This window comes from Podarcis erhardii (assembly GCF_964252035.2).
Source record: "Podarcis erhardii genome assembly, chromosome: 3".
NCBI classification, from domain to species: Eukaryota; Metazoa; Chordata; class Lepidosauria; order Squamata; family Lacertidae; genus Podarcis; species Podarcis erhardii.
This window is the reverse complement of record NC_138507.1, coordinates 76,668,528-76,692,698: the sequence shown is the minus strand read 5'-3', so window position 1 is coordinate 76,692,698 and position 24,171 is coordinate 76,668,528. Positions and strand designations below refer to the sequence as shown.

Here is a 24,171-nt window from a genome sequence, read left to right as displayed (position 1 = left end):
TCTAGCCAAAGAATAACACTGTCAAACACTGTGGTCATTATCTGAGGCCATTCTCTGGATTCCCCACCTCATGAAAGAAATCATATAGCTGATCCAGGAAGTGTGGTGGGGGCTTCTGGTTGTAGCAACCTATGTTATATCCTCCCCAGGGAAGGTCATCTGGTGCCATCCTTGATATCCTTTTGGTAGTAGGAGAATTATTTTTTATTTGCCTAGGTATTCCAGCATGTACTGGTCTTAATAGTGGCTTCATCCATTTTGCTGGATTTTATTGTTGCTGTGTTTTTCTCTACATTTTTCTTGTTTTAAGTTATATTTCTAATTCATTTATTTTTAATGGATACTGCCTTGAGAATTGTACAGCATACATTTTCAAAATAAATTTCCTATCAGCTGTAATGGGAAAATTATGAATTTCTATAAATACATCCAGTGAAGCCTGGATGACTTTAAAGTATTTAATTGATATTGGACAAAGAAAGCAAATAACATTAAATATGACTGACTTCTGTCCTTTTGAGAAGACTTTATTTAAAAAAAAATATGTATGTGATATTTTTTCTTGTCACATATATACTCATGTAGTTCACTGTGTATTTTGTTTTGTGTGTTTTCCTCTCTTCTAGTGGGTCACATCATTCAGGAAGTCCTTCAACACATGGCCCTAAAAGCAGTGGATCATTAGATACATCCAAAGTGTACATAGTGTCACAAAATTGCAGTCAACAGATCTCTGGCTCCATAGCAAAATGCTACCCTCGACAAGGAGCTATAAGCAAATATGTCATTGGCTGGAAAAAGTCAGAAGGTAGCCCTACACCTGAGGAGTCTGAAGCTTCGGAATGCCAAGAGTAAGGGAGAGTTTGTTTTCTTGGGGAAGAAAAGTCTGTGTGGAGAGGAGGAGGAGAGCCTAAATCATGAAAGGAAATGCAGGGTAGATGGTGTATAATCACGGACTATGAAGAAGCAGGGAAAGGCCAGACAGAGTTAGCTGCTTTCTATCAATATGGCATGAAATCAAAATTCTAAATCACTATGTAGAAGGAAAGTGTACAGTTGAATATTTCAGTTTGTTTTATACATTTTTATGTGCTGTTGATTTCTTATCCAAAACAGCTTTGCAAAATTTCTGGTAATAAGAAAACATGCTCAAATAATATAACTACATAAATGTATAAGGAATGTCATGCTTTATTACTAGTAACCTAATCTGTACTCAACATGAATGTGTGCTTTGTTATTTTTTATTTAATAATAATCCAGGAACAAAAAGGAATTGGGTTGTGTGTTTTCTCCTCCATGTTGGAACCCAACTTTAAAAAACAAAAAGCAAAAAACTTTCTTGGAACTTTTAATGAATGATGTTACTGTGGTTTTACTGTCAGTTTTGATCATCATTTTAGAGAGTTAACAACTTTGCTACATTCCCTCTAAGTGTAAAGAACAAATTGTTTCTACAGAATGTATAGTGATGTTGAGGGCCTATCGTCAAGTCAGCTTCAGGCCTCTATAAGGAATACAGTTTCTGAAAGTCAGCGAGTCTTATCAAAAGAAGAGTTTCTGAAGTTGATGATGCCAGACAACATCTCTGTGGAGGAAGGCAGAAGAAAGGTTAGCTGCTGTTACTTTTTTGTTTGTCTCTGTGTAACCGTTAGAGGCAGTTATGGTGGTGGGAACACTGCTTGATATAGAGATAAGTTCTAAAAAGAGCTGTAAATGAGAGAGAGTGTAGAGCTTGTAATACTACTAATAATCATGAAACCTAGTATGGTTATAGTCAGGAGGTTTGGTATATTTAACCTGAAAGCTCTTCACTTTAAGGCAGGGGTGGCTTCCCTGAGACTCCAAATTTTGTTGGTCTCCAACTCCCATCAGCTCCAGCAACATTTCAAGGTCCATAGGTTATCCACCCCTGCTTTTTAAGTTGCTACGTATAGATTCTCATTTGGGATGGAATTTTCTGAAAATACTAGTGTTGAATTTCCACATTTGGACTATGGTTAAATCTGATGGATAAGCTAGGTTGCTGTAACTTGAACATTTTTAACACATTCTTTGAAATGTATTTTAAGTATAGAGGATTGGACTGGCATTTCTGGAGAGGTTTGAGAGTTATCCAGAAAATAAGCTTAGAGGCTATCATGAAATAACTGTCTGTTTGGTTGGTTGTAAGCTGCTTTGGGTTGCCCTGGGAAAGGTTAAGTAATACCTGAAATGGGTTTAAGAGAACTTGGTTGATGTCCTAAAGCAGAGGTGTGGAACTTCCAGCCTGTGAAGCCATTTTACCCAAAACATACCTTTCCACCTATTAGCTTTCGTCACTCGTGACATCGTCTGCTGAACAGGAGGGTGGGGTTGAATCTTGCTCAGTTTGGCTGTATGCTTCCATTTCCAGAATTTCCAGAAATTCCCAGGGATTTCACCTGCCATGATTCTGCTCTCAGGTGTTTGGTTCCACTCACCTGTCAAACAAAGGCAGCAAGGGGTGGACAGAACATAACAATCTGGCCCTCGGGGCTAGAAAGCTTCCCCAATCCTGGCATAAAGGAAAGGGGAATCGGTGAAAATTGCCACCTCCTTCCATCAGAGGGACCCTGGAGTGGATCAAGGGACTTTCTGCAAATGAGAAGTAGAAGATAATTAGTTTAATCCAAGTTATATTTTGGAGTCTATATATAGCTAATGACATGGATTAGATATTAGAACAGTCTTCAAATCAAGACTACGCATTAACAGTTTTAGAAGGATTTCAAAGAATTCTTGCAAGTATTACCTTCAGAGAGCTAGAGGTTTCATTTATTACTCTGGAGTTAATACAACATTTCAGTAAGTAATAATTCATTATGATGAATGCTTGTATGTCAGAAGAAAATCTAATAATCCAGTAACTTTGCTAAAATGCCAGATAACCCAAAATGATTGATGTTAGTGTACTATAGTGGGTAAGACTTATCTACAGAATGAACTATTAGAGCAATCATTAGACGCCACCTCACCAATTAAACAGTATATAAATGAATAAATTAATAATAGTGATGATGATAATGATGATGGAACATATTTTCTAATTTATATTTTTGAAAAAACATAGTTTTCATTTTACGGGAACCTATCTCCAAGGAAGACGCTATACCGCACTCTTTCTGATGAGAGCATATGTAGCAATCGGAGAGGATCTTCATATGCTAGCTCGCGGAGCTCAATGCTAGACCAAGCTTTGCCAAATGATATTTTGTTCAGTACTACACCACCATATCACAGCACCTTACCTCCTAGAACAAGCTTAACCACTGGTACTGGACACCTACGACGTAAGTGTGTGTTAAACACTGTCTCATTTGATACTGTGCAATTGAAGGTAGATCTTCTAAACAGAATGTAGGAACCAAATTGAACCATTAGTTCCTCTAGTTCAGTACTGACCAGGAGCAGTTCAGAGTTGTTCACCTGGGATCAGCTCTCCGGTTTTCTTTCCCAGCCCTACCTGAAGATGGTAGAGCTTGAACTTGGGGCATTGTGTATGAACACCAGTCCAATGCCAGTTGACAAAATCCCTCTGGGAAGGGGCCTCAGTTACAAAAGATGGCAAGAGTGGTCAGGTGGTTTCACTCAGGCTGTTTTCACATTTTTGCTTGGATACTTCTTTCTGCTCCTCTATTCAGTCTGTCATCTTTATTCTTAATTCTGTTATCTGCGAGGTACAGTGGCGTAGCGTGGGGGGTGTAGGGGGGCCCGGCCGCACCGGCCGCAACATCTGGGGGTTAGGGTTAGGGGGCGCAAATCCACGGGTTAGGGGGCACAAATTACTTGCCTTGCTGTAATTTGGGTGCTGACAACCCACGCTATGCCACTGGCGAGGTAATTACAATGTATTGTGCTTTTTGCTAATCAAATAATCTAATAGGGGAGCGTGGAATACGGCTTGAAAAAGATACTATGAATCTTAATCATGTCTAATAGTAACTGAGATTCCTATCATAAACAGGATTAAAATCCCAGGTTTGAATCTAGTTTGCAACCAAAGTTTAAGACGCTAATTAGCCTTAAGAAATAAATTATTCTGGTTCAGACATAACCCATAACCGTGGTTAGTTCAATCAAGGGTAGGGGAAGGAGCACACGGGATGAGATCACTGCCATCAGCACCAGGGAAGTTTATCTCCACAGGGAGGACAGCAGTAAAACAATAATCTACATCTCCCAACACCAGAAGGGCAAGTCTTCCATTCAGAAGACCTTGCAGCACCCAGAGTGGGGCAACAAACTTTGGCTCTCTCACATCTCCTGGAAGTGGTGCAGGTTCTCACACAAAAACCAAGGAACTTGAGCAGCAAGTAATGCCCACCCAAATAATGCCCACCCAATCTTTTACCATTGTTAGAGACCAGGACCAGTAAGCAGACGAGTTTGTGAAAAAATACAGCTTGGGTCAGAGGTGCCAACTTAAATAAAATATTGAGGGGGGGAGCAAGTAGGCCCTGCCCCACATAATTGATCACAAGACATACATGCTGTTTTAATGGCAATGTCCATCAACTTTGGGGGCCCTTGGCCCCCTCAAATACTTTATTGGAGCTGAGGAGACCTCGGCCCCTAGGAGTTGGCTCCTATGGTTAGGGTCGGTTCTTCAAAGCTGGGATTGCTATTTGGAGGGATGGAAGCTAGAAGTAAGGTTTTCCAAACAAGATTTCGAAACTATCAGCATAAACTAAAATATTGTCTCATTCATATCCAATTGATCACTAGGAAGCTTGTTCAGTCTTAGGTAAGGATCAGGCTGCTGCCACTTAGCTGTTCAAACTCCTTCCCATTACATCTCAAACAAGTTCCATCTATGTTGTAGTTTTGGTGCCTATTGAAAGCCTTCGTTTTTTCAAGAAGCAATTTTTGTCCCAGTCGGTATCTGTGTTGGATTTGAAATTGTTTTTGTATGTTTTAATTGATCACTTTAAAATATACAATGAGAAGTGATTCATAAATGAAAAACATTTATTTTAGAGTGGTAACCATTAGCTAAATACACTTTGTAGCATATCGATGGCCTGATACTGTGTGTACATATTTTCTGGTTTTGGACCAGTCATAGCCCTGCTTTCAGGTCAGACACTCCCAAAGTAGTTCACATTGTATTAAAAGCATAACATTTATGATCACCTAATTAAAAACTATAAAATACTATGGCATATACACAGTCCATAAAAAATAAAACATTTTAAATATTGTAATTATTCATTTTCTGACCTGTTGAAACATTGTCCTGAAGATAGCTTCTGCTTCTGCTTCTTAATTTAGATGAGTTTTGGTTCTCAGACGGGTCTTTATCTGACAAATCAAGATTCAATGATCCTGGGTTGATGCCCCTTCCAGATACAGCAACAGGATTAGACTGGTCTCACCTTGTAGATGCTGCACAAGCATTTGAAGGTACCGTAAGAATTTCTGCAACCGCTGCACGTGTAGTTAGTAGAAATTAAAGTCCAATGCTTGTTGTAACATGATTCATTACCCCTAGTTATTGGCAGTCCTGCACATGCACCCTTGACTTACCTGTTTTTTGCCATTCAGTGATCAGTCACTTCCAGTTGATAGGTGAGCCCCAAGAACTTAGTTGGTGGACCATCAGGTCATTTTGCACAATAAGTTAAGACCAAAGGTGGCATAAGGAGAGCCAGAAAGAGAATAGCATAGGCTGACATTCTGAATTACTAAGTTTTCTTAGGGCAGTTTTTTTCTACACATAGCCACTAGTTCATATTATAAATATCTTAAGAATCAGACAAAGTCCTGGCTAAAGAGGAAGATTTTCGCCTGGCGCCTAAGTGTGTAAAATGAAGGCACATGCCAAACCTCCCTGGGGAGAGCATTCCACAAGCAGGGAGCCACTGCAAAAAGGCTAATAATAATAATAATAATATAATTTATTATTTACACACCGCCCATCTAGCTGGGTTTCCCCAGCCACTCTGGGCGGCCTCCAACCGAATTTTAAAAACAATACGGCGTCAGACATTAAAAACTTCCCTAAACAGGGCCGCCTTCAGTTGTCTTTTAAAAGTAAAATAGTTGTTTATCTCATCTCATGTTGCTACCCTCCAAACCTCTTGTGGAGAAAGCACACAAGAAGGGCCTCAGAGGATGGTTTCAGGGTGTGAGTAGGTTCATATGGAGAGAGGTGGGCCTTGAGATATTTTGGTCCTGAGCCATTTAAGACTTTATAAGTCAAAACCAGCACTTTGAATTGGGCCCAGCAACTAATTGGTATCAAGTGCAGTCAGAGCAGGATTGGTGTAATATACTCAAACAGTCTTGCCCCAGTGAGCAACCTGGCCCCTGAATTCTGCTCTAGCTGAATTTATCAACCTGCCTACAGAGGCAGGCCTACATAATGCAATAATCTAACCTAGAGGTTACCAAAGCTGAGATGACATAAGTTATGCTGTCCCTATCAGTGCTTTTTTCCTAGAAAAATAGGTGCCAGTACTCAACATGAAGCTGTTACAGTAAGTGCCACACTTTATAACAACAACAAAAGAGGTTCCTGTGCTGTTCCCTTGAGTACCCCTGAAAAAAGCACTGCTCCCTGTCCAAATAAGGGTGCAGCTGGGCCACCACCCAAAGGTGATGGAAGGCACTCTTTGGCACTGAGGCCACCTGAATTTGACGTTACAGCAAGGGATCCAGGAGCTATGTATCCACTCATTCAGAGGGAGTGTAGGCCCATCAAGGTTATTTACACAAATACTTTTTTGCCCCAGTGTTGCTTCCTTCAACCCCTGCCACCTCCCGAATCTTCTCAGAAGTTTGGTAGACCCTCCCAAATGTTGTAGACTGTAGTATGGGAAGCTGCAATTGGGTGTTGGGGAATTGCCAAACTTGGTGGAGGTTATTTGAACAAGTGGAGCTCAGCTCATGCAAGAGGACTTCCTTTTCTCTCCCCCCCCCCGCCCCAATCTTCCATTTTATCCTCATAACAACTATGCTAAATAGATTAGAGTGAAAGACAGTGATTGGCCCAAAGGTACTCCCTCACCCTGAGTGAGGTTCAAAGCTGAGTAGAGATTTGAGTCTGGATTTCTCCAGCCTTATTTTATTCATATTCAAAATGTTGGCTATAAAAGGCTTTTCTGATTCCTTCAGACAACTGTAGTAGTTATTGCCGCTGCTGTTTTTCATGGATGCAATACCATAAATAAACCTGTGCAATTTAGCCCATAATGGAAATTTAAAAAAACTCTACTGTGTTTCATAGTGTGTGTGTTTGGAAATCCGCTTGAGCTTCAACGTAGCTAAGACTGCAATCTTATGCATAGTTACAAGTGAGTAAATACCACTGAACAGTCAGTAAACATGCAAAGGATTGCTCTGATAGTATGTTTAGAATTGTAGTGTAAACATTGGAAACAATTATGAATGAATAGCTTTAGTAAAAAGAACCTGAGGAGAGAAAATAGATGTATCTTTTTTAAAGAATAAGAATAATAAGGTTGATTGTTAAAGGATGTATACTATTGAAAGCCAGCTTCTAAGTCATCATGCATATGGAACAGATGCTTTTTCTTTGTTTGAACTTTTTAACACTTCCTTCTTCAAAGGACCTCAGGGCAGTATACAAAGGTTTTCTCCCAATTTTCTCTCTATAAGGAACCCGGGGCGGGGGGGGGGGGGAGAGTTAGGCTTTCAGAGACTGTGGCTAGCCCAATGTTCCTCAATAAGTGTTGTGACTGATCAGGGATTGGAACCCATATTTTCAAAGGTTCACACTATTCACTACATCACAATAGCTCTGGTTTATGGTTGCCACCTCAACATCAGAAGACCTGTTATCCTGGCAAAGCATTAAAACTGTGCCAGAATACATGTTTAATGTAACAATGTTACATTGTTAGAGCACTGCATTAATAAAAACATAAAATCAAAGTTAGGACTAAACTTTACAGAGCATGTTAACTGAAACAGTTTGACAAAGACATTGGATCTACTATAGGTGTACTTCAGTTAACTTGAAGCTAACCTCTGTTATAATGATTGACATAAATGTGATCTGACAGCTGGTTTCTGAACTTTTATTTTGTAGACCTTCAAATGTCTTCGCATAAATTTTCATTCTTTGCTTCTTCCAGTTTGTAACAGTGATCAGCACATCTCTGCTTGAATAGCTGACTACTGTTTTCAGCAGTTATATTTCTTTGCAGAATCAGTATTCCTGTTCTAGGTATAACAAAGGTATCTGTTAATACTATACTTTTTTAAAAAAATGGTTGGCATAATTCAGATCTGTATTTATATGCTGAAGGACAGAATAGAGGCCTCTGCGCACAAACAGGATCCAAGGGCCTGGTGTACATGTTGTTAATCAGAAGGATCATTGTTCATGTCTAATGTTGTTCATTCAGTTCCCTTCTGGATTTCAGATTCCTGATATGTTATGCGTTCCCATGATATCATTCTCTTTCAGAGAGACAGAATGAACATCTTAGATGTGTATTGCCTTTGTCAGAGATGGAATCCATCTGCAATAGCTCTTTCTTCTTGGATAAGCTATTACATTTAAAAAGCCATAACATCAGTAATTGTATTCTGTCTTCAACAGCAGCCAGTATTCAGTTCTTCAGAGGAAATTTGCAAGATTGCAAGTCAAAAATTATTATGTTCCTTGTTCTTCTCTGTGCCTGACATTTTTAGGCCTTGAGACACTCTGAGAAAGATGTTTGTATTTTGGCCATATTAACAACATAAGAAGAGCCCCGTTGACTGCCCTGTCTAACATTTTTTAATCAATCTTTCCAAAATTTAATATCTCCAGAATTTAATATCACCCTTTGCTCATTTCTTCTCTAATATTTACTTTTGCTACTTCTGGTTGTGCCAGTGACAGTCTGCAGATGTATCATCTATTTGTATTTTTATACTTTTCCCCTTTGTAGATCAAACAAAAGTGTTAAAGGTTGGCTGCTAGCACTTTCAACAGTCCTAGACACTGGACATCTACTATTCAAAAGTCTCTAGAGGAAAAAGAAAGCATATACTAGGAATATACAGTATTTTACATGCAGCCTGGTAAAATTACATTTACAGTCAGGCATATCTGAAGGTTGCCATGCATCATGCTATCTTGCCAAGAAAGCGAAAGAAAAAGACTGTGTAGCATTCAAATTTTACATATGTTTATGAACTGCTGTGTCTCCTCTATCATTTCCCATCATCTGCTAGGGAACATTTTTAGGAAAAGATTCAAATATTTACTTTTATTTCATAATTAAAAGATTGACATGAAAAGGGAAAGTAATAACTAGGCCTCAAGCTGCAATTTTATTTTTGTCCCATAATGCTTACAGGGCATAATAACGAATATGGATAGTTTGTCTTTTGGAAAGAGGAAATCCTGATAGCTATTATGCTGCCATTATTACTGAAAAGTAAAATCGCTTTTTTTTACTTAGCACATGTAGCAGTGGGGTGAGTTGATGAGGGAAACTACTGTTTTGAGAAAATCAGCAAAGATCCCACAGTAAGAGTTGATGTTAAGTAATATTCCATAACTGTTGTGTCTCATAAGGATTGCAACTATATTATTCCAAAGTTAGCTCGGTGGACTTTGTTGTTCATAGGAGCATTCTAAATCTTATTTCAGATTTTGACTCTGACGAAGAACTTGGGCCAGTCTGTCATCACACTCCGTTTCTAGGTGATGGTCTGGGGTTGGCTGCTGAATCTTATAAAAAAAACAAAAACCTATCTTTATGCTTTTATATGTTTGCACGGTTGCATGATTATATGCAAGCATTGGGCCCTTGTGAGATGTGAGGGGAAGGCATGTTATGGTCAGGGCCAGCAGAAGTCTGTGGACCAGAGAAATCTGAGTACAGTATATATATAAATGAATGATCTCTGTTGTTGCAGCATAAACAGTTTGCATGGGGGGAAAACCTCAAAGCGTGATTTACTCACGTTCTATACCAGTTTGTGTGTGGCATACTCATTTTCTTTTAGAACTGGGTATATTTTTGTATGCCACACTGCATGTCCTTCAGTAAAGAAACTCGATTCCCAAAAGAAGGCAAGCATGTATTCTGCAAGTCCTAGGGTAAAGATTTTATTCCAGAATCCTAAAAGGAAGCAGCTAACATTATATGTGGAAGATTGGTAAATGTATGGCGATGGTCATAATGGTAGCATTTGGATATTATTCTGTTCAGGTAGAATAACTGTGCCTTGCTATACTGCATTCCATAACTTTTTATGGAATTATGTATCTTCCTCTGTCCTATTAAGTGCCTGCATTTGCTATTAGTTTGCTTGAAATTGGTCTTGGTCTCAGATTTTTTGTACATTTCTGTCAAAATAATTTAGTGAAAACAAATCTGTCTTGTTTTGTTGATAAATGCAAAGCTGAGGCTATAGTGGTCTTGCTATCAGATGCTTTATGTTGGAAATTCAGGGGGTATGCGGGCGGGAATTCCCTGTAATATATATACTTGTTTCTTGGCTGTAGCTGAATTGGATAAAAGAACACCGGTTGTTTAATCTGAGAGTATTTTTATACAATCATTTCATTTTAGATGTTTATTTATTTATTTCCCTTCCAGATCAAAGGGTTGCATCTTTTTGCACCTTGAATGACATGCAGCATGTGCAAAGCTTGGAGAGTAATCAAGCCTTGGGCGCAAGTCCAACAAATGGAAAGGACTTCATTGACACTACTGGGTATGTAAACCTTGCCTCTTTTCTTTGAGGGGAAACATGATTGAACAAATTCCTGAAAACATTCCTCCTGGAATGAATAGAGAGGCAGAGTGATAGATAGGGTTATAAACAGGGGGTGGGGGTATTTGGCTTGGAACATCTTCAAGGACTTGGATAGGGGATTGTCTTACCTCAGTACTTGAGATAGATATTGTGCTTCAGCTCAGAGGTTGAGTCTCACCTCACTTCAGATTCTGAAGTCATAGGCTCCCCATCGGCTAAAATGGAAAAACCAAAAGAAGTGGGGAAAACACGGTACTTGAGGAAGGCTGAGGAGGAGTTGCTAGCCTAGAAAGCAGAAAGGAGAGAGAAAGAAACATGTAGCTAAAAGGCCTGTTCTCTGCCTGGCAGGCAAAAGTGAGAAGTCTTTAACCTCAGCGCACATCTCACAGGGAAAGGGGAGGGGGGAGAATCCATTTTGCAGGTTGAGCCTTCCCTAAGATGTTCTTTCCCCACTCCTCCTGGGAGGTGCGACTTCACGTAGCAATGCAATAAAAAAAAAACAGGTCTTCTTGCTTTTGTGGCACACAACTTTTCATAAGGAACAGGCACCTGCAAGCAGACCTGTTTTCCCTCCCCTGCTGCTTTCTTTAGCTGTGTGTGCCTATTCCCAAGAGAGAAACTGAGCAGGCTTTAACTTCTGCCTGTCAGCTGTTAAGCAGAGGTAGAATTCTGCTGCTTTGGCTGCAGTCACCTGTTTCCTGCTGGGGACAAGCACCTGCAACATTGCAGAATTGAGTCCTAGCCATCAGTTGATGTCATAAATGACATCAACTGCTTAAATGGCACCAGCTGCTTGACAGGTCGGCATGGTTTGGGAGAAATTGCTTTGTGGGCTGGAGGTTCCCCATCCTTGCACTAACATCTCCTGGTAAGGAGCACAGGACTGAGAGAACAGACATGTGTGTGTGTGTGTGTGTGTGTGTGTGTGTGTGTGTGTAGATATATTGTATGACTTCCCCAGCCCTTGTGTTTCTTGAGTCCTTACCAGTTGGACTGGGAGCTGTGGTTGTTGGCAGGATAGTTGGGAAGTGGTTGGCTGGATAGTTGTTTTCTGCTACTGTGTTTATTGCTACTAAGAGTTGTGTGGGAGGGCCTGGCTAGTCTAAGGATTTTATAAAATAGCTGTTGCTGTCACTTTGGGGTTGGTGAAAAGGAGCCACCCTATTTGATTTTTGGTGCGTGTGTTTCAGTCTCTGCAAAAATTAATGGTATGGTGGTGCTGAGTTATTATTATTTGTATTGCCTTTTTGCCTATACTTGTATGTTAGTGATCCCAGGACTGGCCAGGGTGTGAGACTCACCCAGTCCTGTGTGTTTGGTACCCATGAGTGAGAGGCGGGGGGAATTTGATTGTTTCCCAGGTAAGAACAGTGTGGTTGCTTAAGCAAATTAATTAGCATCTGTCTAATTATTATTGCTGGTGTTAAGATTCTTGTGATAGCCTAGGGTGGTTGTGTATTGTGGCAGGAGGTGCTTGAAGATGTGTGTGGGAAGGAAATAGGATGAAGAGGGTTGGGGGAGATTGGGAGGAGTAGAAGGCATGGCTCGAGAGGAGTCGGTTCAAGGGGGTTCACATATGATTGCTTAATGTCTTCCACTTGGCTCCACTCCAATAGCCTAGTGTTGTTGTTATTAAACTCCATGTATATATAAATTTAATTTAATAATAATAATAATAATAATACAACTTTTGCTGTCTCTATAAAAAAAACCCAGTTGTGTAGTTTGGAGGTGCTCCTGGATCTAACTTTGTCACTTGAGGTTCAGGTACCTTTAGTGGATAGGAGTTCCTTTTACCACATTTGGCTAGTGCACCAGCTGCAGCCATTTTGGACAGAGATAGCCTGGATACAAAGATTCATTCACTGGTAACCTCAAGTGTTTCAATGGTTGCAATGCACCCTGCACCAGGCTGCCCTTGTGTCTGGTTCAGAAGCTCCAGCTAATTCAAATTTCTGTGGCTAAACTGTTGGTAGGTACAGACTACTACCAGCACATAACTTCAGTTCTGAAAAGTTTGCACTGGCTGCCCACATATTACCAGTCCAGGTTCAAGTTTCTTATATTAATTTACAAGGCCCTTAACAACCTGGGTCTAGAATATATTAAGGACCGTCTGATCTCCTATATCCCAGTCCAATTGGTGATCTTTGGGGGAGTCCCTGTTGGCAGTCACCCATGGCTCAGATGCATGGCTCATAACTACTAGAAGCCATGTGTTCAGTGTAGTGGGCCCAAACCTCTGGAAATCTCTTCCACCTAAGATTAGACAGGGACCTTCATTTGCTGAACTTCAGGTGCATGCCTAAGACTTCCTTGTTCCAGCATGCATTTTGAGGTAGTGCTCAGTTTTATGATACATTTTTATTATCCCATTTTTTGTAGATTGCTTTTATGTACACCTCATAAGAAATGCTTTAATAAATAAAATTAAAACAGGCATTAAAAACCCCTCATAAAAATATAGACACAACCCTCCAATTCCAGTGCACTTGAGGAGGAGACGATTGTAATTTTTGGCCTGTTACCTGCTTCTATAATACTGTAGAATGTATTTTGTATGAATAATTTGTACAGATCCATGTAGGGACAGAGGCAAGATGTATCTTGTGGGTTGTAATGGGAGAGTCTAAAACTGGCAGGGATCATCGGGTAGGGCAGGGATGGAGAACATGACTTTAGATTCTGTCAGTGCCAGTGAGCATGGCTAATGGTTAGGGATGATGGGAGTTCCAACCCAAAAGTTTTGAAGGACCACACATTACCCCATCTCTGGGGCAGGGCTCATGGATTTTATTAAGCCCCCCTCTAATTATCTTCCCCCATCATTTGAGCACTGCCTTAAATTACATTTCAGCTTTGTAGTTCAATTGTACAACATTTCACTACTAAAAGCTCTAAGCATTTAGTGGAATAGAGCATAAAATAATCACTTGACACAAAGATTAAGGTTTGTGAGGGACTTCTTTACATTTCTGAAGTTTCAGATTTCTGGTAGGGGGAAGAAGGAAGCTAATGGGAGCAATGGTGGAGAGGTTCACTGCCCAGTTGTATTCAACCTTAGTGCAGCTTAGGCATTTTAATAGTAAACGACAAGACAAACAATGTAACCCCACAATCCAGTCGCCCTAGAGGGATAAAAATCCAAAGGGAGTTTGCATGCAATGGTAATTTGGCTCATTATATCACTGTTCAGTGATCCTCCCTGCCTCATGAATTGCCACAACAACTGTATTTTTCTGACTGCTGCAGTGAGATTATAAGAAAGATTGCCAAAGAATTGCTGCAATAGAATTCATAGAATCCATATTTTAAATTTATCATATTGTTCATTTGAAGTCTGTTAAAATTTTAATCAGCTCTCATACCTTTCCCAATATCTGTCAGCTTTTTTAAAAGACCAGGAGCTGCTTCCGATATTGCTGGAGTGTTCTGGCTGCCACCAAAAAAACAACACTCACACCCCACTGCAGGAGAAGCTATTTATATGAAGCAGCTATTTTATTTTAATAGTTGTTTAGCTGTCATTTAAAATACAATACTGTATCCCCATGGTGGCGTCATAATTTTTTTGAAAAGATTCAAATCTTATCAGATATAAACAGCACAGCCCTAGTTCTAATAATAGCACTAAAAACATTTCAGATCAATATATCTCAGCATCCATAGCAATATAAAACTCTCTCCAGAATGCAGCAGTGACTTGGCCAGAGGGAGGTCAGGTAAGAGGTGCAGCCCTACTTTGCTATCCACTCCTAAGATAAGAATTGTATTTACTAAAGTTTTGAAGTGTCTATTTAGATTTTCAGCTTCAAAATGTGGAAAGAGGCACTGAAACAAAGTCTTTATCTTAAATAAGATGTCACTTTTCTTGATATCTTTTCTTTATTTTATTTTTTTAGTTAGCAGTGTTGTAATACAACTTGACATATTTGCATAATAATTCAATGAAAACCAGTGTGCTAGAATCTCATTTTCCTTCCTTTAGAAGCAAGAAAATTCATGATGACAGTTGTTTTCTGAACCGTTTTAAGAGATTTTTTTCAACCTGTAGCATTACCTGCTTTAGTTGATTTTGTCAAGAACAATGAACAGTTTCGTTTTGCCTCCTATTTTACTCGCAGATATAGTCTTGTATTTCATCTGACTGCGCTTTTTCTGTTAATGTGTCGGGCTTCCGTGGGCAGGGATACAAAAACAGCCACAGTCACTGGGTTGTTCACATCATGACTTTCATTAGGGATTAAGTATTACAGTACACTCTAATAGTTAACTCTAATAGTGTTAGAGATGCAGCTCCCTGGTCATTTAGTCAGCCTCCCTGGAATAGGGTTTTAGACATTCCCCCAATATTTGTGGATCCACTCAAAAGCACTTTGGTATTTACCTTGGTGTTTACCTCTACGGATGTTGGTGATTTGACATTAACTAAAAGCGAAACAAAAGAAGTGCCATGGTCAGATCACTTCCTGGTGCAACTGGACTTCTCCACGACCCTTCCCCTCTGCAGGGAGGTGGGACCGATTCGGATGGTCCGCCCCGCCACTTAATGGATCCAATTGGCTTCCAGAGAGTGGTAGGGGATGTTTTATCCCAAGTTGATGGCCTTTCAGCTGATTCCCTGGTGGCCCGCTGGAATGCGGAGTTAAACAGGGCTATTGACTATCTGGCTCCGAAGCGCCCTCTCCGATTGCATGGAGCCCGGACAGCCCCGTGGTTTTCCCCGAAGCTGAGGGTTATGAAACAATCGTTGAGACGGCTAGAGCACCGGTGGCGGAAAACTCATTCTGAATCAGACCGGACACGGGCTAGTGCTCAACGTCGAGCCTACCAAGTGGCAAAGGCGACGGTGAAGAGGGCCTTCTTCACCGCCTCCATTGCATCTGCAGAAAACAGCAGCAGGAGACTTTTTCAGGTGGTTCGCAATCTATCAGAACCACCTGCACCACCGGGGCCTGGTAGGGACCCCAAGATATCCTGCAATGCTTTTGCAAAGTTTTTTGCAGATAAAGTCGCTCAGATTCAGAAGGAGGTAGACTCCACCGTGGGAGCAGGGCCAGGGTGGGAGAGTGCTAGAGTTCTGTCTAGTCCTGTTACATGGGATCAATTCCAATCTGTTACCTCCGAGGATGTGGACAGGCTGCTTGGGCAAGTGAAACCGACCACCTGTCTCCTTGATCCTTGCCCATCCTGGCTGATAAAAGCGAGCCGGGAAGGGCTGGGTGATGGTCTCTGCGGGGTGGTGAATGCTTCCCTCTGTGAGGGAGCCTTCCCAGACCCACTGAAAGAGGCGGTCATTAAACCGCTTCTTAAAAAAACATCTTTAGACCCAGCCAATTTGGCCAACTATCGCCCAGCCTCAAATTTACCATTCTTGGGCAAGGTGATTGAGCGGGTGGTTGCCAAACAACTCCAAGCACGCCTGGAGGATGCGGACCATTTGGATCCCTTCCAGTTCAGGCCTCACCATGGGACTGAAACTGCCTTGGTCGCGCTGGTTGATGATCTCCGGCGGGCTAGGGACAAGGGTGAGAGCTGTTTCCTAGTTCTTTCTGGACCATCTAGAGGGGCTGGGAGCTGGGGGCATTGTTATACGGTGGTTCCGCTCCTTTCTCCTGGGCCGTGTCCAGAAAGTGTGTGGGGGGGATGAGTGTTCAGACCCCTGGGCTCTCACTTGTGGGGTGCCTCAGGGTTCCGTCCTCTCCCCCATGCTTTTTAATATCTATATGAAGCCGCTGGGAGAGATCATCAGGGGGGGTTGGGCTGGGAGTTCATCAGTATGCAGATGACACCCAGCTCTACCTCTCCTTTAAATCAGAACCAGTGAAGGCGGTGAAGGTCCTGTGTGAGTGCCTGGAGGCTGTTGGAGGATGGATGGCGGCTAACAGATTGAGGTTGAATCCTGACAAGACAGAAGTACTGTTTTTGGGGGACAGGGGGCGGGCGGGTGTGGGGGATTCCCTGGTCCTGAATGGGGTAACTGTTCCCCTGAAGGACCAGGTGCGCAGCCTGAGAGTCATTTTGGACTCACAGCTGTCCATGGAGGCACAGGTTAATTCTGTGTCCAGGGCAGCTATCTACCAGCTCCACCTGGTACGCAGGCTAAGACCCTACGTCTTGCCAGAGTGGTGCATGCTCTAGTTATCTCCCGCTTGGACTACTGCAATGCGCTCTATGTGGGGCTACCTTTGAAGGTGACCTGGAAACTGCAATTAATCCAGAATGCGGCAGCTAGACTGGTGACTGGGAGTGGCTGCCGGGACCACATAACACCGGTTCTGAGAGATCTGCATTGGCTCCCAGTACGTTTCCAAGCACAATTCAAAGTGTTGGTGCTGACCTTTAAAGCCCTAAACGGCCTCGGTCCTGTATACCCGAAGGAGCGTCTCCACCCCCATCGTTCAGCCCAGACACTGAGATCCAGCACCGAGGGCCTTCTGGCGGTTCCCTCATTCCGAGAAGTAAGGTTACAGGGAACCAGGCAGAGGGCCTTCTTGGTAGTAGCGCCTGCCCTGTGGAACGCCCTCCCAGCAGATGTCAAAGCAATAAACAACTATTTTACTTTTAAAAGACAACTGAAGGCAGCCCTCTTTAGGGAAGTTTTTAATGTTTGATGCTGTACTGTTTTTAATATTCAGTTGGAAGCCGCCCAGAGTGGTTGGGGAAACCCAGCCAGATGGGCGGGGTATAAATAATAAATTATTATTATATTATTATTGGTATTGGTATCTAGTGAATACCACACAGTTCCTTGTGTGGCAGCTTAACCTCTCTCTTTCCTGCATGCAAAAAAAGGGGGGCCCTATTAATCTTTTCTTCCAGGACTGACCCACCTCCCTGGGGGCTGAGGCAAAGGAGTCCATTGAGTGAGGGTCTGTGTCAGTGCTCAAGCATTTCAGGGACTCGGCAGGGCAGTTCACTAGGCCCCCAAGTTCCTCCACCCTCCTTCCACTCACCTAACCAGCCATGGGTATAGTAAAGCATAGCCTGCATCCTTATGCCTCTCCCCATTTGTCAGCTAATCACTCCAGCCTCCAAGCATTTTTCTCCTGGCTTGCCTGTTGCTCAGCCAAGACTCCTCCTACCAGCCTCCTCCCTTTCACCTGAGCTATAAGGAGTTCTGAAGCCCCAAGGCCAACAGATATGTCTTCTCCCAACAGGAGGAGAAGCTTGTCTGTCTTGCCTGCTGGCAAGCCTTGTTGACTGGGGCCCTAATTCTGCCTCTGAGCAGGTGGGAAACACAGGGTGCAGTTGGGTGGTACCTCATGATCCTTCACATAATGCATACAGATTGAATATTACTTAATTATTATGGTAGTGGATTCATGAGGACTTAATGACTATGCTTTTCTAATGGTAGATCATAATTACGACCAGGTTAGAGCAATAGCCTGTATTGTTGTTAGTGTTCCTTGTGACAAGCACTTTGCACTCATCACAATGCCTAGCAGTAAGATTTACTTTCTCCTTGAGAATGATACCATAATCATATCTGTTGGTGTTTGATCTCAGTTTGTGTCAATCTTGAGTGGGCTTGAACCTGAACAAGCTTTTGTATGTGCTTTATGCACTGATTGCAACCGTTATTCATTGTCATCTGCACGGGGAACTATTTTACTTGGGAGTGGGTAGGACATCTTGAAATAATTCAAAACTAAGTGCAATTTAATTTTGTAGGGAGAATAGCCCTACTACATTGACTGGAAAAGTAAACCAGCTGGAAGTGATCCTCCGACAGTTGCAAACTGATCTTCGTAAGGTAAAAACGTTTAACAGAATAAAATGTCATTGGGTTTATCTAACACTGTGTAATCAGCTCACACAGTTGGACTTCTCCTTTCTTTCCTTCCCCTGTGCACCCCCAAAATCTGCTCTGTGTGTCCCCTAACCCTCTGGACAAATTTTGAGAAAAGGCCTTAAAAAATGTTTTTGAGCAATCTAGCCCCAAACCCAAATCAAGAATCCCAGCAGCTGCATTTAATAATAAGAATAAGAATAAGAATTTTATTATTTATACCCTGCCCATCTGACTGGGTTTCCCCAGCTACTCTAGGCTGCTTACAGCATATCTTAAAACATAATGAAAACACCAAGCATTAAAAACCTCCCTATATTTAGCTTTTAAAAATGTAGAAAGTCCAATTAGTCTCCTGGCTAATCTAGTTGCTTCCTCAGGGCTAGATTTAGTATTTCTGGCATAATAAGCTTGGGTAGCACTTCCTGTTCTCTAGTTCAGATTCCTTATAACCTGGATGATAAATTATACTAAGTGATAGATAAGCTAATATCTGGCCTATGTTTAACACGGTATAGTAAGTAATACAGGCTGCATTTTCAGATCTACAAATTTGTGGGCCCTCCCCCCCCTTTTTTTTAGTTCACAGCTATGTTCTGTAATAAAAATAGTTGTGTCAAGTTTGTTTAAATCATAGGTTTTAATAATGAATATAATTCTACTTTTTTCCAACTGTATACTCAGAAATAGGAATTTTCCTTTGCGTATCCTTTGATTATATCACCATTTTTCTTCATGAATACTTCTATTATGATAGCAGAATTAAGGGGGAAATGCTCCAACATGCGTAAGGTCTGAAGGCACTGATGTACTTGTTTACCACACAAATGACAAATTAGATTGCTTTCAAATATTACAGGAGGTCCAATGCTACTTTGACTTCTTTGCAGTTGCCTTCTTACGTAAGACTTGCTTTCTAAAATATTTTTTTGCAAACATCTGCAAGGAATTATTTCATAACCTCTAAAGAAATAGCATATGGCTGCTTTTGCAGAAGTTCTCTGAAAGGAAGCACTTATTGTTATGTTTAGAGAACTTTTTAAATTGAGCAGCCTATCCTCAAATCTAAGGTTCACATTACATGTGGCAGCAGTATAGCCCCTTGATTAAAGCTGGATCTCACCCCCTCTTACATGAGGGAGTAAAAGAGAATCTGGGTGTCTGGGCTTGGGGGTTTCCTGGAAAAGAAGTGGTCCATGCATGGGAGTGCTACCTCACCACTTACATCTGGTAGCCATCCTCCTGAAAAGCATGCAAGTAGACACTATGGGGCATTAAGCTAGAAAAGGGTTTAGTCTTGTGTGCTCTTTTTAGTCTAAAAATCATACCCACACAAACATTTCATTCAAGCCCAGGTCTGAAGCAGCTGGGTACAAAACTGTGAACTGGTCGATTTCATCTAGCTTCAGCCCAAGAGCAATTTTTGTGTCAGGGTTTCCAAACAGCTACTTCTTCTTGACTATGGTTGTTAGGTCATATCAACATCATACATTTCAAATGCATGACTTTCCCAAAAAAATCCTGTGAACTGTAGTTTAAGGGAATGGAATCATATAGCTTTGTGAGGAGTGAATTACAGTTCCCACAATTATTGGGGGGGGTTGATATGTTTTAAATGTACAAATGATTCTATGATCATAGAATCATAGAATTGTAGAGTAGGAAGGGACCCTGGGGGTCATCCAGTCCAACCCCCTGAAATGCAGGAATCTCAACTAAAGCAACCATGACAGATGGCCTTCCAACCTCTGCTTAAAACCCTCCAATGACTCTCAAAGGCAATAAAATATTAATGCCCTCAAATCTTTTATAATAGGTACTAAGGTTGGCAGCTGTAGTACTGAGTGTTCTACAGCAAGGTAGAACTGCGTATAATGACCCAGTATCCCATTATAGTGTAATTGCTCCGCTCTCATCCAGAGCAGTGAAACTTGTAGTATGAATTAAGCAGTGCAGTGGTGGTTTGCACATACTGTACTGTGATTCCCTGTAGCTTTCTCTTACCCATTTGCCAACACTTGACAGCATATGGCTCCCCCCCCCCTCTGATTTTGCTTATAGATCGCACAGCCTTTAAACATTGGCGTTGTAACAGACCCTGTGTCTCTTGCTGATAAAAAATAATGTTGATGCATTTGCATTGTACTTGGAAGCTGTTCCCAACTTCATGTGTCCAACATGTATTCTTTCCCCACTGTTCATTTTGGGTGGCAGTGTTTAATACTCAGCGGGTGGAAACCATGCAGCTGGACATCTTGTCAGTGGCGTAGCATGGGGGGTGCAGGGGGGGCCGGCCGCACCGGGCGCAACATCTGGGGGTTAGGGTTAGGGGGCGCAAATCCACGGGTTAGGGGGCGCAAATTACTTGCCTTGCCCCGGGTGCTGACAACCCACGCTACGCCACTGCATCTTGTTGCCTTCTATTTTGTTTAAAAGTACCTTTAAGTCTGTGTAGCTTTTTCTTAATCTGATGTACAGCTCTAAAAATATTCCTTATCTTTTTGTGTAGTGATCTCTCTGAATATGATGAAGTGTGCTGAAATGTAGCCTAGTCCTACAGCTCTGCTGCAGAAACTTGGTTATACAATCTCATTTATCTTGTTTAGCCTGCAAGGCTATCTGATTTAGAACAACCGAGCAAGCAAATTTGGGAATTCAGCTTAGAGTTCCAGTGCTGTCATTGCAAAGAGGGAGCTAAAGAAAACAAAAGTCTGTTTACTCGCTCAGAAACACGAGCAACAAAAACACTGGCTATAAGTGTCATTCAACTCCTTTTTTCTGTTATCTAGGAAAAACAAGACAAAGCTGTTCTCCAAGCTGAAGTCCAACATTTGAGACAAGATAACATGAGACTTCAGGAAGAATCTCAAACAGCAGCTGCTCAGCTAAGAAAATTTACAGAATGGTTTTTCAATACAATAGACAAGAAATCCTAATATCAAAGTCCCTGTAAAAGCACAGTTGAAGCCACATAACACCAGTAACTTTTGAAGTACGTAGCCTAATATAATTTCACTGTGTCCACAATCCATTTTACATTTTCTGCTGTAATCTCTGCCCAGCCCCAGGCTACTGACAGTAAGAAATTATCTTCATATTCATCTGAAGAAAACAGAGAATGAATAGCAGACATTTGTTTTTGTGAAGATGAATGTACAATTCCTGGTGTCATTTTAGACATTTTAGAGTATACTTCTGACTTGGGATTGCCTGAAGAAGAATAAATTGGGGTTTATCTTCGGTACTTCAGCTGCTCCAGTGAAGATGCTAAAGCAATTTATGGTAGCTTGGGTTTCAGTATTGTAAGATAAATAATAATAATAAACTAGACATATACTTTCATGTTTAAAGGTGCTCTATTTTTTTGTATGTACAGTAGATATTTCCACAGTCACATTGTCATAGCAATAAGAATGGAAGTAGAATTGAATAGTCACAAAACTGTGTTTATAAAAATTAGCACTGAGGTGTTTAACACTAGTTTGGATGCAGATATATTAGGGGTTATTTATTTGCAGAAAAAATGGTGCCTGAATTTAAGCAGTGTTCTGATTTTTCTAAAAAAAAGAAATACACATGCCTTGTAAATGGCTCACTTGAATCAGTTCACTCCAATGTCAGTTCCTTTTGTATAGTTCATGTTCAGCTAAGATTGTTCTAGAGAAACTAACTATTGAAACCATATGTGGTGCAAGCCAGCCAATCATTTGTATAATGCCAGATTTGTTTATCTTTGTACAGAAGCTTTGAGCGAGTGACTTATATTTAACACCTTTATTTAAGCTTATTTAACCTGTTAATTTTATAAAGCTTTTGTTTTATCTGCACTATGGTGAGGACAGTGGATTGCAAGCTACAATGTGTGTTTAGCTTGCCAAAATGGCACTGCAGAGTTCTAGAAAATTCTAACTATTGGATGCTGCTAGTACACAATTTGTGTAAGTATACTTTAACATTTTTAACTGTTTCATTTGAAATGAACATACATTTTGCTTTTTTAATAAATGTTAAAAATGTGAACCACAAATAAGAACTCTCTGTTTATTAACAAAAGCTTCCGGGTTTGATAGATTCAATAAAGAAAGAGCACAGTTAAAACATTTTGCTTGCACCCTGGTTCCAAATTCAAGAACTTGAGTAGCTACTGCTTCAATTCATTTTTACACTCCCCTTTTTAATTCATAGTGTTCAATTTAATAACAACTCTGGATCATATCTGTAAAATAGTCTGCAATCCCATACACACTTACACATTGAACATCGCAAGACTTATGGTGCAATCCTATACACATTTACACAGAAATATTTGTTTCAAAATGTCTAGCTGTGTATGTTGGTAAAAAATGTGTGCAGTATCTTAAAAGGAGGTGGTCTCAATTACTTTAACATCTTAATTGCCATATTATAAAAATTAGGGATCACATTAGATACCACATTTTAAAAAACTGCTGGACTCCAATTCCCATTATCCCAGACCACTGTCTATGCTAGTTGGAAGTCCAGCAACATCTGGAGGCCCACAATCTTGGAAGTGTGCAATAAAAAAAATCTTTATTGGCCCAACTTGCTTTGAAATACACTACAATGTGAACAATTAAACCAATTTCATAAACGTGAAGCAAATCTTAAAAACATTGAGCTTTTTCATTGGTGTTTTAATGACATAAGTAAAGGTAAAGGGACCCCTGACCATTAGGTCCAGTCGTGACCGACTCTGGGGTTGCGGCGCTCATCTCGCTTTATTGGCCGAGGGAGCCAGCGTACAGCTTCCGGGTCATGAGGCCAGAATGACTAAGCCGCTTCTGGCGAACCAGAGCAGCGCACGGAAACGCCGTTTACCTTCCCGCCGGAGTGGTACCTATTTATCTACTTGCACTTCGTGCTTTTGAACTGCTAGGTTGGCAGGAGCAGGGACCGAGCAATGGGAGCTCACCCCGCTGCAGGGATTTGAACCGCCGACCTTCTGGTTGGCAAGTCCTAGGCTCTGTGGTTTAACTCACAGCACCACCCACGTCCCCTTTAATGATATATCTCACTTGTTATACTTGTATACTTGTTTTTATAATATTACAGTATACAACTTGTTCATTGTTCTTCTATATAGTGTTCCTTTGAATGTCTTTGAGCAATGAACCCTTTTCACGTATTGTTAAGGTTTCATCCTCCCTCACCTAACACATTTATTTTTTCTTGTTGGTGCTTTCCTTCATGGTTTCTCAGAAATGTCCAGTGACCAAACTATCACGTAATTAAGTGGCTGCATGAAAACAGGTCTCGGTGAAATTATGTGAAGTGTAACAAAAATATTTTCTTTTAGTTGGTCAGCCATGGTTAAAAACCATTAAGAGGTGAACAGGCTATAATGGAGCAGATGGAAGATTAATGCTGTGGCCAAGTGCCCAACACCACAGTTTGTTGTTGTGGAAGGAACCGTATTGCAAAACTCTGCACTTTACAAGCACTGGCCTTGGTTTCTATAACTCTGAGCAATTGTTTGAAAAAGTCCCATTAATTTCAAGTAATTAAATGTGGCACTTGCATGTTCCACTAGAGCTTGATTTCAAATAAAAGGCATTGGGTTAAACCCATCTGTCTAAAAGCCTTGCCAAATGTCAAGCTCTGCAGTTTAA

General features: G+C 41.1%; 1 protein-coding gene across 6 annotated transcripts in view; it reads left to right on the top strand.

Annotated features, from left to right (window-relative positions):
- SIPA1L2 (signal induced proliferation associated 1 like 2) overlaps nucleotides 1-21,883 on the top strand; it is a 75,772-nt gene extending 53,889 nt beyond the window's left edge. For 4 of the 6 annotated variants that reach the window (XM_081855796.1, XM_081855795.1, XM_081855799.1 and 1 more), the window contains 8 exons: nucleotides 627-851; nucleotides 1,461-1,611; nucleotides 3,092-3,311; nucleotides 5,293-5,424; nucleotides 9,632-9,685; nucleotides 10,587-10,704; nucleotides 18,424-18,505; nucleotides 21,331-21,883. In XM_081855796.1, coding sequence (XP_081711922.1) covers nucleotides 627-851; nucleotides 1,461-1,611; nucleotides 3,092-3,311; nucleotides 5,293-5,424; nucleotides 9,632-9,685; nucleotides 10,587-10,704; nucleotides 18,424-18,505; nucleotides 21,331-21,477 — 1,129 coding nt within the window. In that variant the 3' untranslated portion in view covers nucleotides 21,478-21,883. The remainder of the gene's footprint in view (nucleotides 1-626; nucleotides 852-1,460; nucleotides 1,612-3,091; nucleotides 3,312-5,292; nucleotides 5,425-9,631; nucleotides 9,686-10,586; nucleotides 10,705-18,423; nucleotides 18,506-21,330) is intronic. The other 2 variants (XM_081855798.1, XM_081855800.1) reach the window with 1 other exon arrangement.
- The last annotated feature ends 2,288 nt before the right edge of the window (nucleotides 21,884-24,171 follow it).